A 23,254-nucleotide genomic window follows, 5' to 3' on the forward strand; every position below is an offset into this window, starting at 1 on the left:
ATACATGTGTAATTTCTGTTGGTATCTTACCTATGTAAGCAACGTATGTAAGCTTCTAACAAATTTGAAATTACAAATTACTTTCAATTACATACTTGAGAAGTAGTTTGGCTTATTTAAGCAGACGATTTTAACATTAGTAATATGTAATTTTAATATATATTTTAATCATATTTTTGAAATTAATTGTTTCTAAACATTATATGAATGTACGCACGTAATAATGATGAAATATTATTAAGTTTATTCTTACACATAGTAAATACACATAGTTAAAGTTTAATGAAATACAAGTTTAAAATAATACCATTTTTAAATTTGCCTTTTTGAAGATGTATATTTATTTATTTATATACATATATGCATAAGTAAATATATATGTATTTAAATAATACCACAAGATGATCGCGATCGTGACAACGTACACATTCACATCCGGTTTTAAAGTCTAGAGTGGCGTTAGTACGCATAGGTTAATATAGGTTACAGTCGTGTATACAACCGTGGAATAGGTAGTACACGTTAGAATATAACCTGTAAAACACGTGTATAACACGTGAGTAAAATTGCAAACAAAATGAGTTTATTTGTGATAAACAGGTATGTAAAAATGTCCAAAAATATCATACATGTGTGTTAATAAACTTAATCACTGAGTAATAAATTTAGTCAATTAAACTATATAAATAGATATTCTATTATATTAATCGTACTCGAGTTTTTAGTTCTAATAGATAGAATATTTATTATTAATATACATATTCTATTTGTTGATAGATATGAGGGTGAAAAAGAAGAAACAAAAAATGAAAGGAATCATTTGTCTGAATTATTAAAAAGAATAGAAGAACGTAAAGTAGAAAGAGCTATTAAAACTAATCATCAAATACAGGAAAGTAGTTCTCAAAATGCACAAGAATCGAATTATAAAAAGAACAAGAAAAGAGCACAAAATCTTAATAAATGTCCAATAGAAAATATTAATTTGAATGAAAATAGTACATCGAGTGACGTTAAAAGAAAGGCAGAATTACCTGTTTCAGAGCGTAGAAAGAATAAAAAGAAGAGGAAATATAGCGAAGGAAGTTCTAATGAAACAATTAAAACTGCAGATAAAACATTGCAAAGTGAAAATACAGATAATCAGGATAATGAAATACCTAATAAATCATCAGACCCGAATGAAACACAAGAAAAAATATCAGGACAGAATAGTGATTTCATAATTCTGGGTGTAAAAAATAAGCGAAGGGAGCGTGAAGTTAAGAGAATTCTGCCAGAATGGTTGGCTAATCCAGAAGTCATATCTATTGATTTAAATAGCGGTCCAACCTTGGACGACATGAATTCAATTTTAGATTCTAAGCTTATTGAAGCTTTAAGAGCTAACGGGATTAATAAATTATTTCATGTTCAAGCTAGTATGGTATCTTGGCTATCGAAGTGTAATAAAGATAGGCAACAAAAATGGTGGTTAAGGGATACGTGTGTATCTGCTCCTACGGGCAGTGGTACGAATATACAAGTTATTTATAGCAAATTGAAATATTTACATTCTAGTTTCGATACTTTATCGTGTTTTGTTAATAAATAATGTTAAATTCTAATTACAATTAATGTTGTTAATGAATATTATTTCAAGTCAGTTTTCTTTATTTAATTAAACATTGCATACAACGAATAGATTAAAGCTCCGTATTTAAAAAATTACTTTCTGTCGTGAAAAAAAATAATTTAAGAAATTATTCTCTCTTTAGGTAAAACTCTAGCATATGTTCTACCAATTGTCCAGGCATTACAATTTCGTATAGTTCCGAAGGTGCGCTGTTTAGTTGTTGCACCCGTACAAGAATTAGCTATGCAAGTGTATAAAGTGATGCTTACGTATACTTCGCATACAAATTTAAGAGTTGGTTTACTTTCCGGCGCATCAGCATTTCACGAAGAACAAAGAAATATTCGAAAAGAGAGTATGTGTTTATAAATTTTAAGAAGAAGGTTTTGTTTACATTATTTATAAAATACAAAATATTCTCTATAATTTTTATATTTCAGATGATAGAGGGGAATATATCTCTCTAGTGGATATAGTGGTTGCCACGCCTGGACGGTTAAAAGACCACATATTAAAAACATCGGGATTTTCATTGGATGATATGAGATTTCTTGTAATCGATGAAGCAGATACAGCTACTGACTGGTTGGAGTATATCCCCGAGCCTCATTATCAAACTCCACGATTAACATTTTCCAACTTACGTTCTAGGTTAGTTTTTAGTTACAATTTAGTTAGAATTATCATTTACCAGGATGATATGTATTAATATAAAGTTGTATTATCTGATATTAAATCTATAATAATGCATTCATTTTTAAACAGTAAAATTCCAGCACAAAAGTTATTATTCAGTGCAACATTATCGCAAGATCCTGAAAAACTTGATCGGCTTGGACTCTTTCAGCCAATATTATTTACGTCTGTTTTGGTAACAGGCAAGGACGATGATGTAAATTTAGATAAAGAAGCGGTTAATTTTCTAGGGCGTTATACGAGCCCAGAAGAATTAAAAGAAGAAGCAATAGAATGTGAAGCAGAATATAAACCAGTAGCTTTATATCAATTAATAATCAGGAATGATATCACTTTTAAAGTATTAGTGTTTACAAATTCTGGAGGAACTGCTCATAGATTAACTATTTTACTCCAATCGCTCTTATCTAAAAAGAATATAGTGGTTGGAGAACTTTCTGCGCAACTTGCATCAAAAGAACGTGAGGATATACTTAGGAAATTTAGAAGTGGAAAAATTCAAATGTACGTTTTGTTTATAATTTCGTCGAAAATTAAGATCAATATTTTCTAAAAATTGTGATATAATTTTATTATACTTTCAGACTTGTATGTTCAGATGCATTAGCAAGGGGTGTAGATATTCCAAATGTACAGTTAGTCATAAGTTATGATCTTCCTAAGCATATTAACGGTTATATCCACAGAGCAGGAAGAACAGGACGCGCTGGTAAATCCGGTACTGCTATATCCATTCTGACACCCAAACAAGTTAAAATATTTAAGCATATGTTGAATAATGCGCATAAAGTAATACCACGTGTTGAAAAAATCGAACTAAGTGGTATTATAAATGACATCGATTATTTGAGTCATATTGATAAATTAAAACATGCTCTTGAAATAGAGAAACAGAACTTGAACGTGTAAAAGCTGTTAAATAAAATATAATTTAACTGAAAATGTTTACCTGTAACTGAAAAAATTGTCTAATAAATCAAAACCTTTTTCGAACCTATAGAATCCACTGAGTGATCCTTGTAGTAAGTATCCTATTCCAAACACGAGTCCGAATACAGAATTGCTCTAATATCTCTAGTTTTCAATAACAAGAATTTTTATAAAAACACGCGATTTGGTTGATGGCCAATATTTAAAAGTGCGCAAAACAATAGCAGATTGATTTAGTTTTAAATAGAGATAATTTTTCTGATATCGATATAAAGAATTGTTAAATGTTATAGTTTCAAGTGATTGTAAATTGTCATCGAAGCATAAAAGGAGTCCATGTGCGCAATTTCTATGTATTATTTTTCTGAAAAGTTCTTTATCTAAGACTATTTGTTATACTGTATGCAATTCTATAGACATTTCTGGAGAAAGAACCGCCCAGAAAAGATGTTAGAACTGTTTTTAATTCGTAGAGGTCGAAAAAAAAATATGCTGAGAGAGTATGTACGATATTTCGTCGCCGTGTTACTATTGCTCGTCCGTTTCGTATCATCGCGTTTGGAGCTAGTTTCTTCGGAAAAATCTCACTCGTTCATTTTCCGCTCGAAAACGTAGTGATAACTTTTCTTACGCTGGGTTATTGCAAATTCTTGATCATTATACTATACATATATAAATTGTTAAAAATCACTTACATATAACTACGACACTGAGAGATTGAAGTTGGCGAGTGATTGGTATGGTGGCAAAACATATACAAGTATGTACATATATACGTACATGACCGGCGGATATTTTTCTGATCTGTCTAAATTAAAAACTTTCTTTTTTTTTGTAGAAATGTTTACAGAATCTGAAAATATGTAACGAGTTTGTGGCAAATGAAGAAGTTTTCGTACAACTGCAAACATAATTTAAAACGTAATAATTTCTCATATCGACTATTTCTATATATCAATCTATCCAGGCAAATTGGTTCTATCATTCAAAACTGAATTGAATCTTTTGGCGTTATTACTTTTCATCTAACACAGTTATTTTGGTCGAAACAACATGATTTTACGAGAAATCGTATTCGATAATTGAAGATGATAGAAGTTGTTACGTGGCGAGTCAAGATTTATGCCAAACAATATTATTAATTAAATACTGAACAGTGAGTATACGCAAATAGGGTACACAAGACAACACATAAAGTAACATCGATAATAACATTTTATTGTCTGAAGTTAATATTATCGTACACTCGTATGCTCGTACGCTGGTAATGCTCGTTCTCTATCGCAATTTGTCGTATTGATAGTTGTCACGTTATTCAATTGTATATTAATTATCATTTTTAATTATCATTATTACTGTTGCATTGATAAAGGCAAGTTAGTCATATTTTTAATTTATAAAAGATAAATGACCATTTATTGATCAACGACACAGACATATAGTACACTGCTGGAAAGAAATCTAGCGGAACGGCACAAGGTCAAGGGAGGTTGCTCTCTACGCGTGTTGTTATATCGTTTTATTTGCATATGCGACTCAGCCAACACGCATGCTTATCTCTAAGGTTGTGTCCAGCCTGTCAGAAATAACCCGAATAATCGGACCTGCATTTCTGCCGCGAGACTTCTTTCTATTTAGCAGCGTATATATTATTATTATTGCTGTGTATAACTTTATAGCCTCGGACCATCGGTTACATTTTATATACAATGGAAACGAAGAGATTAGTAACTGAAATCTATAAAAAATGCACAAAAAGTGAGAGAGAGGGAGCAAGAATGTTTTTTGCAAATTGTGTACAATTGCTTTCAAATTTATGTAGTTTAACGATTTCATGAAATTGTCTAACTTGTTCGCTTTGCGTTTATATGTATGTACGTATCTGTCATCTGTTATACGGAGATAGTCACAGCGTACAATAATATTTTTAATAATACATGTTTATAGATTGGATATAATTTTTTACATGTAGTTGTATTTATAGAATATTTAAAGCTATTGGAACATATCTTACAATTTTTAACAAAACATATAGTAATTTATGCCGCAGTATCTGCAAAACATTTATGCAATTACTTATTGTACTATTATATGTTAACAAAACGCGTTATTTCGATATGTCTGATATAAATTAAAATTTGAATTAAAGTATTTAGACAAATGCAGTAGTTTGTTTCTTTTTACGCAGTAATGCACAACTTAAAGGTATAAAATACATATATTTTGTACATAAGGCAAATAATCTTTTTTCGCTAATTTGTTAGAGATTTATATGATTTAGAAAATAATTAGGCAATTTTTGGTCAGTAATTACAATTGATCGTCAAGATTATTGAGTATATTTTAATTTAATTGGAATATCTTAAAGTGAATTAAAAAAAAAAAAAAAAAAACATGTACAGATTACTTTTACATTCAGCTCTTCCGAATTTACAATATTTGAAACAGTTTATATCGATCGGTATAATTCAGCGAAGGCGTTTAATTGACCAAAAATTATCAAAAGTCGTAAAATTTAAAGAATTATTTAACTAGATAACTAATTTAATAAAGAAAGTCAGAAGATTCGTATCAGGTCTGTGGAAGCTTTAAGCAATTAAGAGAAATCATTAATGTTCGAATTTTCGTTGTGAGAGATGCACATTAACTTACTTGTAATACTACATATGATAAATATCTAACAAGTGTCTAAACATCCTTTTTTAATCTTAATATGTTACATTCTCTATGAGACCATTTATTAATATTTTATATAAAACGAGGTCTCATTTAATATTATTATTGTATAATCTATTATATTCATACTCTAATCATCTTTTCAGTTTCAAATTTCGTCAACAATGTCACATTTGCTTTCATGTTATGTACATTACATGTTACATGTAATATTGTTATATGTGCTTTTATAACTATATGTACATACACAAAACATGGTCCTATATGATTCATATGTATCGTTGCCGTGTACATGTATGTATATTATACTTAACGTCGATAAATTCACCACACTTGTATGATACCATTATGATAAGAGGATATTTGACGCACACTTTCTTGCATATATACCTATCTATATAGGGAATGCACCAAGCAATTTACCTTGTCCTTAAAAACCCACAGGAAAAATCATTCTTTAAATTTATCAATACTCTATGATATAATATTGGAATGTCCCATGAATATGTTGCCTCATTTAAACGGTTCAAGATGGAAAAAACATCACAAGGCAAAATTAAATGTTGTATAGAGCAATATCGTTCTCAGATAGGACACCTGATATCTTTATATATTGTATTGTTGTAGAAAAGAAAGAATCGAATAACAGGTTAACAGATTTAGTGAGATCTCTTTTTATAAACGGGAATGAGGAATATCTAGTTTACTTTTAATTGTGGCTTGAATACTATTTAGTGTTTATAATGTAAATTAGGTAAAGCATTAACTTTTCAAATGTCATATCTGAATATTTAACCCAAACAAGCAGGTAACGGACCTTTGATAACCTCTCTAAGTTGAAGGGTAGGCAACTTTAAATTTACTATACAAATTTACTATACAAAGTTTTTTAAAGATTTTTTAAAATTTTTTCGGAGACCTTTTATTCACCGAAAGACGCGTCGGACATAGATGACCTCTGTTCATGGTAATCGCAAAAACGTTTACACGGTAAGAGTTAATATATATGCGGAATATTCAAGAAAATCCATTTAAGTTTAAGAAACATATGTTTTTGATTATAAGAAAAAGTGCTACCGCTTTTCCGATGTTTTGTTGCAATACAAAAGAGAGTATCACAAACATACAGTCAGTCACAAAAGTCTGTTTACAATTCTTAAATATGAAAGTTGTTGTTGTTTTTGTTGTTGTTGTTATTATAGTAAAGACACTAACTTTACCAATTATGTTAAAATGTAACACAATCCATTCACTCTAAATAAAAGTATAAAATACTATGTTACGAAAATTACATATTCCTGTTATATTTATATGAAATCATAGAAAGAGTAAACTTAATATTATTAATGTTATATTATTAATATTAATAGCTTTCAGATCCTCCTACGTAAGCATGTTGGTATCCCTTTGGTGAAAAAGTTCTCAAAAAATGAAAAGTTTCATAATTTTTCATACAATTTTGCCCCAAATTGAAAAGTGAATTAAATATTTCAATTATTTTAATTTTTTTTAGAAATACGTCAATAATAATCGTACATATTAAATATGTAGACATAAATAATTTTATGACAAAATGCATTTTTGGTTCCAGTCAATTTGTCGATGTGTGACGAGACTCTTTTAATTACTTTGTTGTCACGTGTATATTTGTAACGAGAGAGATAATAAAAACAGGCGGTTAGACTGCAATGACCTTGACAAAAATAAAACACCGTCTCAGTCTACAGTGTGATTTAATCTGCCTTACCCAGTAGAGAATCTGTAAAGCGTTGGTATTTGTTAACACTACGAACGTTATCGCTATAGTATTGCTTAGGATATATGTATATATGTATACTTTCACGGCTGCCCTTAATCTTTGTCCAAGATTACGTTTGCCAAACTGATCCATACGTTGATAATAATTTTCGAGCCAATAGATCCCAAAGTCGAAATCATTGTATCTTGCCTCTGTTCATCGAGTACTATCAGAAAATTCCAAAAGAGTTTTAAAAGGATGGTATCCAGGAACAAAGATCAACCTAGGTTAAGGTACATAGCTAAGAAAGGTTTCTTCAAAGTCTCTGAGATGTCACACATAGACAGATTCGCCTTAATTTCTTTGCTAAGTCAGATATGCAACATTTTGTAGGTGTATGTGAACTTTCGTGACTGATTGTAGATATTATTAAATCGTTTCGTTCTTTTTAGTGTAATTTTAGTATAACAAGCCATGTAAGAAAGGAATTTTATACGTGCAATGATTTTTATGCACTTTTATGCATATAACCAATGCTACATAATGCATATAAATACGCTATATGTATACATATATACTTATTTTTCTATTTTACGTGTTGCATTTTAATTTTGAATATTTCTAAAGTTGTGGCGATCGACTTTGCGGTGACTGTAAAAAATTCACCGAAAGTTAACTTCAAATTTTTAAATAAAAACCTACATTTTTCATTACGTACTAGTGTCGCTAATATCGAAATATTTTCAAAATTATTTGCATTTTATGCATCAACCATTTTCGGGATGTGAATTTCCGAAATCATGTCGCTAGCAATCAACGCTAGCTAATTAATAAAGTAACGCAAAGTGTACCTATATGTACATGTATACACCATGTATATGTGTGCGTGTGCGTGTTACACTGTTTTGTATTATTTCATTGTTCCAAATCTTAAAGCAATAAATATTTAAATATTAAAAAATATCGAGGACGTTTACATCAAACAATTTTGTATAACATACTTCAACAATTCTACGTGTTCAGTACGAGGCTGGTTGCACCAAACTATCTGTTGTTAGTAACGTTTTTGCGGTGCACAAATTAATTTGAAGATAAAGATACAATCTAATTGCTCGTTTAATTTTTCCCAATTTACCAAAAGTGCCTCCTTATCACGCTGAGTACAGCAGGTATAACAATGTTTCCTCACCTACTGATATTCAACCTTCTGATACCTACCGATAGAATGCAAGAACAAAAAACGGGTTACGCTAAAGTGACAAGAAGAAGGATTAACGGCCAAAGAATAAGTTGAAGAAATGTGTGAAATAAGTACAAAGAACAATTTGTTTGACAAATTGAAAATAATAAGCCTGATGAGATTCTGATAAGATTCAAGTAATACCACTTATATCTAGAGCAAAAAAAATTATACTGTCAAACGCGTGCCTTATTATTCCGTATGACAGCGTCGAAAAAAGCGTTAAGAGACAAGTATAAATTCATCTAGACGACGAAAACTAGAGTATGAAAACACTAGCTACCATGTATTTGTTTCATATGCGAGCAAAAAGAGTGATATTCTTTCGACGAAATCGCTTTCTGTCAGCACGATCCAAGAAGTTGGAACTAACATAAAGAATAAAGATCAGTTTTCCTATTTTACATATTTCTTATCGTCTTCCTATTATCATCTGAGACGAAAAAGTGCTACTGACTAGAAATAGGAGACTAATCTCGTCCATTACAGAATCGATCTTCTTGTCAGATATAGTAGCAGATGAAATATCTGATTTGGACAGAAGCATTGATTCATAATCCTCGCTATAAAACAACGAAGAATAACAAACATGAAGAACGAAGCGATAAAGTTAAAGATAATCCAAGACATAGGTCCTTTAAAGAACAAATTTAATAATCTCATTCGATAGTCAGCATATATTCTACTAATCTATTAAAATAAAAAATGAATAAAGAATATGTTGTCTAATCTCAGTGACAGAAAGGATACTGGAGAAACGTAGTAAAGTTTAGGAGTTTGCTAGATAAAGTTTCCATTATAAATCTCTAGTGCTAAATCATCGAAGAAATTCTAAATAATCCGGAAACGTACCTAGGAAACGCGCGTTTTAATCAAGCGTCAGCAGAGGAGAGTGTAATTGACCTTACAATTGTACCTGTGTCAGTAGTAGGAAACTTTAAATGGGAAGTAGCAGATGATCTCTATGACAGTGGCCTCTATCTTATAATCGTTGGAACTTTGAAAAAGCGGATTGCATTAAATATCAAGAAGAAATAGAAAAAAATATAACAAATATAGAGAAAAACTAGCTAAAAAATTCGACCAAGTTCTAAACAACTTTGTTCAACTGATCCAACAATCTCCCAATAATTCTATATCCATAATTAAAATAAAAGCCGAAAGAAAGTTCCATAGTGGAATGCGAAAAAGCATTAAAAATCGGTAAACGCGGCATTTACAGGGAATCCATTTGATTGCGATCCACACCGAAGAATTTTTAAGATATAAAAACTCATAATTTGCAGCCCTGGTAAACATTTGGCTCTCGAAAGATGACGATGAATTAGAATATAGAAATTACAGAATATAGAAATAGGGAAATCACTTAAATCATTAAAGAACTACAAGTAACCTTAATTGCAAGCAACGTAAGGATTCAAGTCCAGATCCCGATAGAATTCCTTATCTTCAAGAAATTTAAAAGGAGTTTAAAAAACTTAGAATTTTCGTGCAAACCTTTAAACGTGATTTGGTTAGGCAATTTTTATCTCAAACAGCGGTTAGAATAATAATTATTCCAATTCTCAGGCTTTTGCGAAAAGCTACGTCCAAAAGCTTTAACTTGTAATGCATGTAAACTAATGGAGAAAACTATTAACAAAATATTCAAAAAATACATTCAGAAATACACAAAATATTACCACTTGATCAAAGTGGTTTTGGATAAAGTAGTTCACTTTCTTATTACCTTTGAAATATATGTAAATTAATACTAAAGAAAAAATGTTCAAATTTATATGCAATTTCCTAAAATATAGGGTTCATTTAAGTTAACATCAGTGGTATCTTTCCGCTTTCTATTGAAATTTCAATCGCCGCAGGGTACCGTTCTACGCGTTACTTTGTTTCCATTAGCAACAAATAACATTGTCCAGTGGAATTTGTGTATGAACTCTATTTACACGAAGGAAATTTACTGGTTATCTGAACTTTAGCCGAGTTCCTGCTGTATGAACTACCGCGTAGCGTCAATCTATTTATATCAACGTTCAACTATAAGATGTAAACTAAATAAGATGTAAAAAAAAAAAAAAGTGGAGGCACGCGTTATGTGACACTCTCGTGCTTCACAGTCATAGTTGCCCTTTAAATGGCCAATAATCTAGGATAGAGAGCATTAAAACAGACTTTACCGAAGGACACTTGTGATTATTTTTTAGGTTAACCACAAAATCTAAGATAGAAACTTCTAAAGATAGAAACTTCCACAAATTATATATTGTAACCTTATTGTAAATTATAGGTAGCACTGTATTTTTACTTAAACTGCTTTTAACGCGTTTGATACAAATACGAAACTTGAAGGTCACTCCTAGAAAAATAAACGCTTTGCTTTACGGTATGTACATTAGTATAGGTGCGCCTGACTCCTGCTAAATCATCGCACACATGGCACGATACACGGATGATCGGTGAAGGCTGACGGTTTGGGCAGCAAGCATCGGCAAACCTGGGTCGCTGTAGAATAATTAGAAAATACCACGATAGATGGCAACTCTAATTGCAGTCGATACCAGTTTGCAATATTATTACGTATTTAAGAGCAACCTTATATGAACACGAATTCCCTATTAACTGAATGAAAACTCGTAAATGCTGGGTAGAAGTATAACGCGAGACTCGTTTTATACGAACGACCAGGTTATGTGAATCGACTTATCCGCCGACAGGTTCACATAAACGGAATTCTACCGCCTATAGGAGAGTTAGTCAAACATGGATTGTTGACGATTTCTATTTATTTTATGGCGGGAAAAATATTCGAATTATCCAGGAAACACTTGAAACTTCTGGTGACAAAGTTTACGAATGGAGTCGAGTAACAAATTCAAGTTCATAATGTTAAGTGAAAATCGCAAAATTATCAAGAAGATCAACTTCTATATCAACGAGCGTCTCATTAATAAATAAATAAAGCGAGATAAATAAAGAAATGAAAAGTAAATAAATGAAAACGTCTGCATAGAAAAATCTAATTTTTTAAAGATACTCGCCGTCAATAATTGGAGAGCTGTTGGCGTAACATTATTAAACTATAAACCAGCCATCGAAACTAACATTAAGCGAGTGCAGTATCTAAATTATTAAATTCTAGCCACTAAATTGTACACGGGTTTCTGCACAGCAGTGGGAATATTTTTAACCAATCACTGAGCAAGTCTTCAAGCAGAAGGTAAATTATTAACCCTAGAAATTCGAAAAATGAAACTAGCATTCAATATTATATATTCAATGTTACATTATAATATAACAAACAATATTCTTCAATTGTAAATAGGATAGAAGACTTTCTTAAGGAACTGAAAATAAGTATAAAAGAAAGTTCGCTCAACCCATTTTCTTAAACAATCGATTTAACCAGTCGCTTAGTTGAAGATTACTTGATTTCTACATACACATATGCACATTTTTATCAAAGTAGAGAGTGGTAATGCAATTGAAGGTACGGTAATAATAGATAACACAAGCAAAGTAAACTTTCCCAGTTTAATATCAATGAAAACGTGCAATCTATACATTATTTTAATTGCATTAGAAGATATAGAAATCGACCACAAAATCGTTATATAGCGTAATTGATATAAGTGATGTTGACGAAAGTATACTTGACGAAATCTGCAACCCTTGTAGTGCTTGCTAAACAACCTACGATCTGAACTGTATAAACAATGTAGTACAACATAGTGTCATACGAGGGGAATTCAGAGTGTAATTTACTTCTAAAACTTAATGTACAACAATAGAATTGGCATGTGGTAATCCTTAGCAAGTAATGGGAAAGTAGTAGTTGATATTACAAATCTGGAAACACCAATCAACAAGGCACGGAAGATTCTTACAACAGAGATGTTAGATAAATAAAGCCAAAATTGGGTGACCAATAATGGTACTAAACACTTTCAATGGCGAGAAGAATTCAAATCATCCTAATGAGATTAAGATAGAGAATACCAAACTCACCTACCAACACCTGATTACAAGAACGGAAGAACCCATCTGCAGTAGTTGCAATGCGCAAAACTAACTATAAGAATGTCCCGTAACTAGAAACTCGAGAGAAGAGATTAATTTACGGTTAATTATTAAAGATTGTCTGAATGACAATAAAATTCATTTTTAGAAGAAACAAAAGTAGTACATGATATAAATAAAAATAAAAATGGGGAAATAAACAATGACAAGAAAATTACAATGTAAATACTATTATTTGACAAACTTTGTACAATCGGTCTGCTCAGTTCTTTAATTTTTAAGTTAAATTATACCATAAGTAAAATTTCATCAATGTAAATAATAGCGATCGCTAGTAGCAGTAAGTTTGTGCAACGATAAATAAATAAAAAAAAATCTGTTTTTTAGATGTAAGTAATAATCTTTAACGCTATATCAATCTGAAAGTTTATACATATTTTAAAAGCGGTTTGTGTAAATACAGTTACTCACAAAGGAACACGTCCACAAAGAACACGTAGAGAATATATAGGTAATTAATCGCAAATTAAACGCAATTCCCCCCCCCCCCCAATAAATTTGCTCTAAGCGGGAGGCATTAACCCCGGATAATCAGGCTGTTTTGCAATTTTGCATTACAACTTGTTATAACATTAATATATTTTTTATCAAATGATAGCTATAATTTAACGGGGTAATTTTTCTCTGAAAACTTCTTCTCTATCTCACATAGTTCGCGAGTTATAACGCAAAATCGGAGAATAGTCGTATTTTCAAACTGCAAGAAGCAACACGATATTTACATCACCGCCTCCTATACAAAGCAACAAATGCAGACAAAGTGCTGCGTGCGAATATTAATATTAATTTAAGTAAAAGTAAATAAGTAAGTAGTATTTTGAAAATGTTTTGATATCAGCTATAATATTAGCTAATGACATATAATGAGAAAGCTGACTTTTCATTTAAAAATCTCAAATTAATCTTCACTAAGAATTTCAGTTATTCCGAAGTGGAAGTTAAATAAATCCCAACATCTATCCTTTCAGTATATTCAGTATACACGTACGAGGATATTACTGTACATACTACAATTCTCGCCTGAAACGTTTTTCCACCTTAGGCAAATATCTCGAAAAACAAGGAAGATAGAAGATTCAAAATGTATATAATACACATTCCCTGTGTTACTAAAAAGTATACTGGTGGTTTTGAAATCTTGAGAGATGTGACCTTGAGAAACATATTTTGTTGTTAGACGAAACAGTACTATTCTGTGAATTTTTTCCACAATCAAAGATATTATTTAGATAAATTAATTGGTATAGCTTGTATGTCACTTGACATCGTTTAATTTTGCCTTCGAATATGTATTTTCCAATTTTGACTATTTTAAACATGCGCAGAATTTGTTTCAGTTGCAAATAACAACTTGTATATTACTTTCAAAATTTACTGATTACTCTGTTATAATTATCAAGTATTATACGGTAAAGATGCATTACAATTCAGTATCAGAAATAATATTTTTTTATTTTCAGCGACAAAGTAAATGAAAGAGGAACAAATTTGACGTACATATATATTTTTAATATATGTAGAAAATAATAGAGAAAAATAGATTTATTTTTATTTCGTAAAACATATTAAAATATTTAGTGTTGAAATTGTTCAACATCCTTAATGTGTAAAATGTTAAACTGTATTTATACTAATTTTGGTAATTATAAAGAAAAGGGCACACCTCATCGATTTCAATGAGCTGGAAATATGTTGCCAAGGTCAATATTCTGAACACTTTCTCTTATATCGTACATGTAATCGCCGCTCGGCCTTTGTTCCCAAGATACAGGCAAAAATATTTTCCACGCTGAATATCGTATTTCGAAAGTTGCGTTAGTATTGGATTAAGTTTAGGCTATGCATACATGGCCTTAGTTTGCGAGATTTTCGGAAATTCCTTCGTGCTCGTCTGGTCGGAATTAAATTTACCTAGTTTTTATTCTTATTTATATTAAAAATGATTATCATCGATGAATTAGCTTTAGATTGGACTACATATAAAACTACGACCACCGTGAAGTTAAATTTAAGCAAACCTTTTTATAAATATCTTGGAAATTCAAATAATATAATAATAATAAAATATCCTGGAAACGAAAGCTGAGCGGCGGTTACGTGTGTAAAAAAAGTTATTCAGAATGACGACCTTGACAACGTATTTCATGCTCATTGAAATCGGTGAGGTATGCTCTTTCCTACGAATATAATTAACCTACTTTTACATTTTTCAGTGGGTCCGAAAAGATTGATACAGAAAGAGCAAATGATATCGTACAGAACTGGAAAAGTGGAAGATTATTATACCGATAACAGATGATAAATGATCAAACAATAAAAGATTATTGTTTTATATATAACGTTTATATTATGTCCCAGAAGGTTTTTAAGTTTTAGTTTCAATCATGTGAAACTTCACTATACTATACTTATTGTCGTGCATTTCACTTCGCAAACTGCTACGTATTATAATTTCCTTTAACTAATAAACATTTTTACTAAACGACTGAAATAAATTTATAATTAAGTCTATGTATGTATATCTACAAATCAGTTTTTAAGAATAAAACACCTAATCCTCTCCAGTAAATTTTCAAAAAAAGGACAAGTTAAAATAATAGTGATCGACCTTTATCTAATCAAAGTTTTAATAATTGTTTAAAGTTTCTTCCTTAAAGATTAATGTTACAAGCAACATTGAAAAATATCGTCTTTTAACGTATCATTAAATCTTCGAAATGGTGAGTAGCATGTAACGTTTAATGATGCTTTCGCTATATAAATATAAGCATAAGATGCATAACGCACGACTAATATCGGATGGATTAAAAGTGAAAATTTAAAAAGTAAATTAATACACATAATATTTGTATTCGTATCTATACGGTGTAATTACAATATACTGGAAAGGATTATTTGTTTTAAAATGAAGAACATTTTACAAGATGACACCGTAGATAACATATAAAAAGTATAACATAGATCCGAGATATTTTCATTCAAAGAGTTATTTTATACGCAATTTGGTACATATATTATACATTATGCAACTAAGTTTGAAACTTCTCATGCTTATTTTCACTGATATAGTTTTATATGTAAATTTCGTTTAATTAATTTACTAAGGTTTATGAAAAATAGGTGCAATAAGAAAGAAATTAGTGGAAGTGAATATATTGTATTTGATTCCTTTGTTAAAAAAGAAAGACAAAAATGAAGCTTTGATCTTTTCGGGATAGTATTTCTGATGAAAAATATTTTCTACGTTTAAACTTGTTATGTTCATATATTAATTACACATATTGCTTTTAATGTATATAAATAATTTTCATAATAGGTGCATATTATTTATGGTTTAAAGATAATCTTATGTAACTTTTAAAATAGTTGCATAGTGTATGTTTACGATATTTTCTAAGAACTTAAAAACGTTTGTTGTTTTAAGAATATTAGAGAACATTATTGATAAGATGAAATTATAGGTATAAGTAAAATCGTAGTACCAATTCCTTTAATTATTATTACCGTACAAGATACAGTAATAATCAACTCGATGATTATACCTAATATCGTTATTTTTATTAGTATTATTATTTACTAGGATCTATTTAAACTTGTATTTGCATGTTAGTAACAATATGCATAACTCGCAAAATGTATGTAAACCAAAATGCAGATAAAAGTGTAAGAGATGCAAAAGTAAATCAGTGGTTTCAATTTCAATCTATGCCACTTGAAACATGGTGTTCTAAAGTAACCTATGTATAGGTTTTGTAACAATATTATTGCAATATACGGCTGTTAAGTACATACATAAATAAAAAATTACTCAAATACTTCATTCAAGCGTAAGACGTGTTAGTTAAATTATAGCAGAATGACACGTTTATGTAATCTAAAGAAAGAATTCTGTAATACGAATTTTACATGTCTTTTATTTACCAATTGCAGATTTAGAATTGCGCTGTACGATTTGCCATTCTCATTGTTATCAGTATAATGGTTTTCTTATGTAAGATTTATATAGCAGAACTATGCAATATTACAATTATTTAAATTGCTCCATGAGTTATAATTACAAAGTAATTCAATTACATTGTATTCCATTACATTGCAATTCGTAATTCAGATCTCTAATTTAATTAAATTACAACGCAATTCATAGTTGTAATTGAAGTATAATTACACAAAATAATTGAATAATGTAACTGAAAAATATAAACATAAAATTAAGTCACGTAGGAACGGAAAACGAAAGATAAGTCGTATACATAGATTATGTAAATATTTATCTTATTTCTTCAGACTTTTCAGCTGTGATTCAGCTTCAACTAATACATTGTAATTCAATTACACTCATGATTACAGTAATTAGCAATTGAATTAATTGAAAAGATTGCATTATGTAACATAATTAAATTACAGTGTTGTTTATGTAGCACAATTATCATGTATAGATAGTAATTTGGATATCACATAGCCATGTATCCTTAAAAATATAATTTTTATTTAGGGTTTTTGTATCTAATTAATGTTAAATGTTATGCTTTGTCATATTTATTTTGTTTCGAAATCAAATATAATGAGAGCTGTATGACAAGGTTTTCTCTTAATAAAAATTAATTAATTAATTAACTAAAAATAATAAATTAATAAATAATTGAAAATAAATTATAGTATTTTCATATAGAAATAGATATATTGCACAGATAAAACTAGATGTTTTATGCGGCTGTTAAAAAGTATATGCACTCTACTTACAGGATTGATCGTAGATATCAAAACAATGAAGAAATTTCATGTGCAAAAATATCGATTGAGGCTTCTTTTTCGATATATAAAAAATTTAAGTTTATGTTATGTAGTAGAAATGCTTGTACTCGTTCAATCCATGCATCCATACAATCTTTATACATTCGGACAAACGGGAAGCAATGTTGACGCGACGTATTCCGATGTTAACTAGCAAGCAGGACAAACGAAAAATTTCAGACACACACAATACTTACCACTTACGCACGTGACATCTCGTTTCATTTTACGCAGATACGGCCGACTATACCGAAAATTTAATACAGTGCGTCACACTGTATATCGATATATGTATATCGTTACAAAAAAAAAAAAAACCATATGTATATTGTTATAAAAAAGAGACTTACGGAATTGCAAATTATAACACACGTGCGATATATATAGTAGCAATGTGGAATCAAAGTGTTTTCTCTTTTGGTAATTACGAAGAAGAAGGGGTACCAATTCCAATTTTATTTAATTTCGGACAGGTTGTTAGTCCTGAATAACACGCACTTTGTCCGCGGCGTGGAACGATCATCGTTCAAAAGTTACGACGAAAAGAAAATGAAACTTGTTAGATTCCACTTACTTCAATAGAAGTGGTTAGAGATGAAATTGCATATACGTTTGCGTGGGATTGCGATACTAATAACGGTAAAGTATGGGTGATAGTAATAGAGGTTAGATTAGCGTTAGGCGTAGTGTTAGGCGTGAAATATAGCTATGCTATGAAATGATCATAAAAATTTATCATTTACCTATTTCGCCTTTGGCGAGGTCATCTTAGATACATGTGATCGATGTGTGGATATTGAATTTCGGCTGTTTGATAAGCCTTGGAATGAGAAGTATTGATATGAGTGAAATGCGCAAGAAGACTCGTTAGTTGATTCACTGTACAGCACAACTATTTTTATAGTGTAATCCGAGATGGTTCGAATGTAGCCATTTCGAATTATTTTCATGGGAAATACTTCTTGTCTCGTTGATGATCATAATATGCTAATCACAGTGTGTGCAGTTTGTACATGCATTATTACTCATTTACGAGAATTATTTACTCATTTACGAGAATTATTAGGCAGATTTATATGCAAGAAAGAAAGAATACATTTACCCTTCCTATTCAAACGTCCTTTGAGGCGGTGTTTGATTAGTCGCTGTGGGTTTCAGTGAATGGGCAGATTGTCCGATACTTTACAAATTACTAAATGTTGTCATAGAGTTGTCGCACCTTGTATGTACATGATGAGATTTGGAACGATATACGCGCGTCGTGTGGATTTTGAATATTCTTCGTTACGAGCCCTGCTTACCGAGTAATGTCGTGATATGGCACTGAACGTTCCTTGCTGTCCACTGGAATCTGTACACCAGCGTAAGGTAAGATTGCACGTGAACTAGCATTTTTGACATTAAAAATAAAATAAGCTTCATTTGACATTTACGCATATGAAAATTTTTCATTGTTTTGATATCTAGTGATTCCATAAGTACACATACCTACGCACATTGCACTCCTTATCGTTAAACTTGTGTTAAAATATCTTTGGTACGTAATAGATTGATATTCCTGTATTTTATTTGCAATTAGTGCTCGTGGTTCATAACTCAAGATGAATTTTCATATGAATTTAATAATTAATTTACAGCAATTGAGAGCTTTTAACTTAATTATATAGAGCGACGAAAATAATGCAAAATATTTTTGGAAGTTATATTAATTGCATTTTTAAATGAATTTTTAATTTGGAAGGAATTATGTATTGAAATAAATTTTGGATAATTCCCATGGAGTTGTTTACTTTTGCATCTCTTTGTTTCAACACGAAGCTCGAGATATTAGTCACGTTGCAAAATCATTATAACTTTTTACATTTAGGCAGATACTTTAAAAATTATAATTATACATACATCTTTGAATATATGATACGCGTTCTATATTGCATTAGATCATAATAGAATTTATACGTTGTACAAACTACGATAAAGACCACGTATCTTATGTTCAAATAATAAAAATATAAAAATTTGTTATGCAGTAAGAATATTTTTCAAAAGTCTTCATATAAAGTCGAGATGTTATGTGCAATTTTTTTGTTCAACTTCTATACATGATAGTAGTAGAGCAAACTGTAATAAAATTGTTCATTCTGTGTGATAAGTAACAACCGAAGATTCAAGACAAACGAGGTTCATGGCACATGTACATGTAGTTTCTCTCTTATAAGCGCCAATGTACTTTTTAATTTGGCGCAAAGTAATTATTAGTATAATATAGAAAAATAATGTATTTAAAAGATTTTTTAAACACAAACATAAAGCGTAGACACATCGAGTACGCTAAAGCTGGTTGTTTCATGTTTCGAACGTTCTTAATTTGTATATCAATAATGTTTATTTTGATATGAAGACTTTGTTAACGATTATGTGAAATTCGTGTATAATATAATATAATTTGTTGATCTACACGCAGTTGAAGTCTAGCAGATGTGTAAATTGAAATTCATGAACACTACTCGTATATTTACAGTACATTGTTCAGAGAAACGCTTTCATGTTGGTCGCGCCACAATAACTATATCTCGTTAGATCTAAATATACATATATGTATATATTCGTCTTTGTTACGTCGAACGCAAGGAAGACCTATATTTTTTTCGTCTCCGTAAGAATTTAATTTCCATTGACTGTCCTCTTCTAAAGATCAATTTCATTGTAAACGTTGATGAGTAATCAGTTTTACAAAGCAATTGTCAGTACCATTTAATTAACTTTTCCTGAAACGATCGGGAACATCTGCAAGCTTGTTAAATTAACATATCGAAATACGTCTTGCTTCTTGCATTGGTACATTCTCAAACTAACAAAGTTTCAATACGTTAATACCATTTAAATAATATCGTTTATAAATTTGTTACCTTGTATTAATGGCTGTTAGAAGAATATTTCAAAGTGTATCGATGAATTTTTCATTTATTTTTGTTCAAATACTTGTAGTTGTCCTAACATAATTTGTCATAGCAATGTGAGATTTATTAAATATCTGTAATTATTCGCGCTATCTGCAACATTAATTATATTATAATGTTATTTATTTGTGATATTCACTGTAGTTATCTGTAAAAGCCAGTAATAAAAATGAAATTATGTTATAATTGATTTACACAATTAACCCACTTTAGACTAATTAAATTTAGTTTACCTTGTTCAACTCGATTCATATGATCTTTACATAGGTCCAGTTTTCAAGTTTCACCAACATATTCCATATGTAAAATTAAGAAGAAAATGTTATGTAAGCACAGGTTCTTAAATGGTTTAAGAAAGCTATAACAAAACTACGAAATTGCCAAAGGCTGCTTTTTTGTACCAGGTTATTAAGAATCATCTTAATGCATCTGCGGAAAATAGAATCTATCGCAGTACCGATTATTTCTTCGTTTCCCTTAATTCCAACAAATACGTCACGAATCCTTTGCATTAACACCTGACGCGTATTAACTTGTACTTAATAAACTTTTTGTTCACAGTGAGCACATGTAAACATCCATTGGCGTGATTTATGGTGATGTGGCAGGCCGAGGAATTGTTATTTAACTGGTTGACCAAATTAAGTTGACCTTAGCAAGTAAACATTAGACTTTGTGCAATCGTGTTGAATAGATATCGGCGATGTGTTCTTATGCTGTGTCGATGAAACACCAGTCCATTATCGTTTCGTATTTTTGTTGTAACCTTTTGAGGAAGTCTGCTTACATAACATTTTCGTCTTAATTTTACTTATACAATATGCTGGTAAAATTTTTCGGAACAAAACTAGAACGACATAACTATTACATAATACTAAACATATTTACTCTTGTAGAATAATTCCAGTAAAATAAGAGGATCATAAAATAAGAGTAATAAGAAGAAAACCTTATGGTATATTATCAAGTACTTGTTATTACATATTAAAGAGTAGGGATAATTATTTAGAAGTCTGTATGAAGGACATTAAAGTTGCTCAATAAGGATCCAATTTATTGTAAAGAAAATTGATGGAAAAATTTTGACTAGTATTGTTGTAAATATCTTTTGCATTAGCAACAAGTTATTTATCATCTGCGAGACAAAATATAGCGAATATTAAGATTATATCTCAATATTACGGTTCTTCTTTTGTGGGTGTGATTTCAAGAAATACGAAAAGCAATAAATATTTAAAAAAAATTTCATATTAAATAGATTCATTGTAAAGATACTATTTATTGAACAGAATGTGCAAATGGGTTAAAAGCTGGAAAAGAATTGTTATGGCAGAAAAGGAGTATATTTATAACATCCTTGTAATTATTGTACACGTACTTTGTAACTTGTCCCATTATATGTTTACGTACTATATATATATTCATTATTTATTACATAACGTTTCGTATGTTTTATGCGTTAGAAATGTTTATCAGTATTCCAGATTAAGATACAGCACGAATAATTTACAGTTTTTTTTATTAATGATTGTTATTTTTCGGATCGTTAAGAAGAAAATTTTCAAAATTTCAATACAAAATTCTAATTGTTTCAATTCTTGTGCCTTTCAGTATAAAATTGTCATATTTAAAATATTAGTTTTCCTTTAGAATCAATAATAAAGTTTGTCATAGAACTTACTCATCTAGTTCTTACGTGTCTTTTGCTATAATGCTCGGATAAACATAAATTGTACTATCGTTCGAAATCGGATTATCGTTGTCACGTAACATGAATAAAATTTTATACTTATTATATAAATTGTTTTCTCTCCGTCACATGTACCAATCGTAAAAAGCAATACCACATTTTTTATTTTAATACAAGCACGTTTTCATAGTCTCGTGCTACGAAGAACGAATCGAATATATTTATTATTCTCTATAGTATTCCCGAATCGTTTCAAATCTTATCTGCATGAATTTCGTTGTTAAACTTTTTCTTCGTAAGAATGTATATTTTAAGGAACAAATATCATAGTTAGGATGAATAACGGAAAGAATAGCGTGATCGGTACTAAGTGATGCCTGCAATTGGCTGTGTTTATATTCACCCAAGGTGGCGGTAGCGATGGTGATATCAATGGCCTTTCTGTTCTGTGGCCTTCCTGAAGTGTGCTACCACCCATGATTTGCGTAGTACTGAAATCGTCGTCGTTTCCAGAGGAATCGAAATCGTCGAAGCTGCCCATATGAATTCTTCTACCGTTGCTGTTGCTGTTCTTCTTTCTCCCTTTTAGTATAGGTTTCTTTCTCGACGGTTTCTGATCGGTGATTTTCACAAAAGGACTGGGAGTTGTTTTCGCAACAAGATGTAGTTCTAAACCAAAAGAACAATTAATTACATATATGACGGTTAGATCTGTTGTATAAATGTGTATGTCTAGAGCATTTACATATTACATATATATTCGTTAACCGCGTTTAACACGTTCACACCGGCGTGCACCACCTCGAATCACACTCGAATGTTCCATCGGACGATGCATACCACCAAA

General features: G+C 30.4%; 1 protein-coding gene and 1 long non-coding RNA gene across 2 annotated transcripts; one reads left to right on the plus strand and one right to left on the minus strand.

Annotated features, from left to right (window-relative positions):
• Nucleotides 1-490: 490 nt before the first annotated feature.
• Nucleotides 491-3,225, plus strand: LOC139996496 (probable ATP-dependent RNA helicase Dbp73D). The gene is made up of 6 exons (XM_072020866.1): nt 491-600; nt 778-1,511; nt 1,758-1,970; nt 2,056-2,266; nt 2,381-2,815; nt 2,896-3,225. Exons 1-6 carry the CDS (start codon nt 578-580, stop codon nt 3,218-3,220), a joined length of 1,941 nt encoding a protein of 646 aa, XP_071876967.1. The 5' UTR covers nt 491-577; the 3' UTR covers nt 3,221-3,225.
• Nucleotides 3,226-7,394: 4,169 nt separating this feature from the next.
• On the minus strand, nt 7,395-8,160 carry LOC139996514 (uncharacterized). Its single transcript, XR_011802270.1, has 2 exons — nt 7,755-8,160; nt 7,395-7,676 (listed from the first exon to the last, which is right to left on the minus strand). It is a non-coding gene; the product is annotated as an uncharacterized lncRNA (long non-coding RNA).
• Nucleotides 8,161-23,254: the final 15,094 nt, after the last annotated feature.

The sequence above is a fragment of the Bombus fervidus genome, chromosome 18 (genome assembly GCF_041682495.2).
Source record: "Bombus fervidus isolate BK054 chromosome 18, iyBomFerv1, whole genome shotgun sequence".
NCBI lineage: Eukaryota > Metazoa > Arthropoda > Insecta > Hymenoptera > Apidae > Bombus > Bombus fervidus.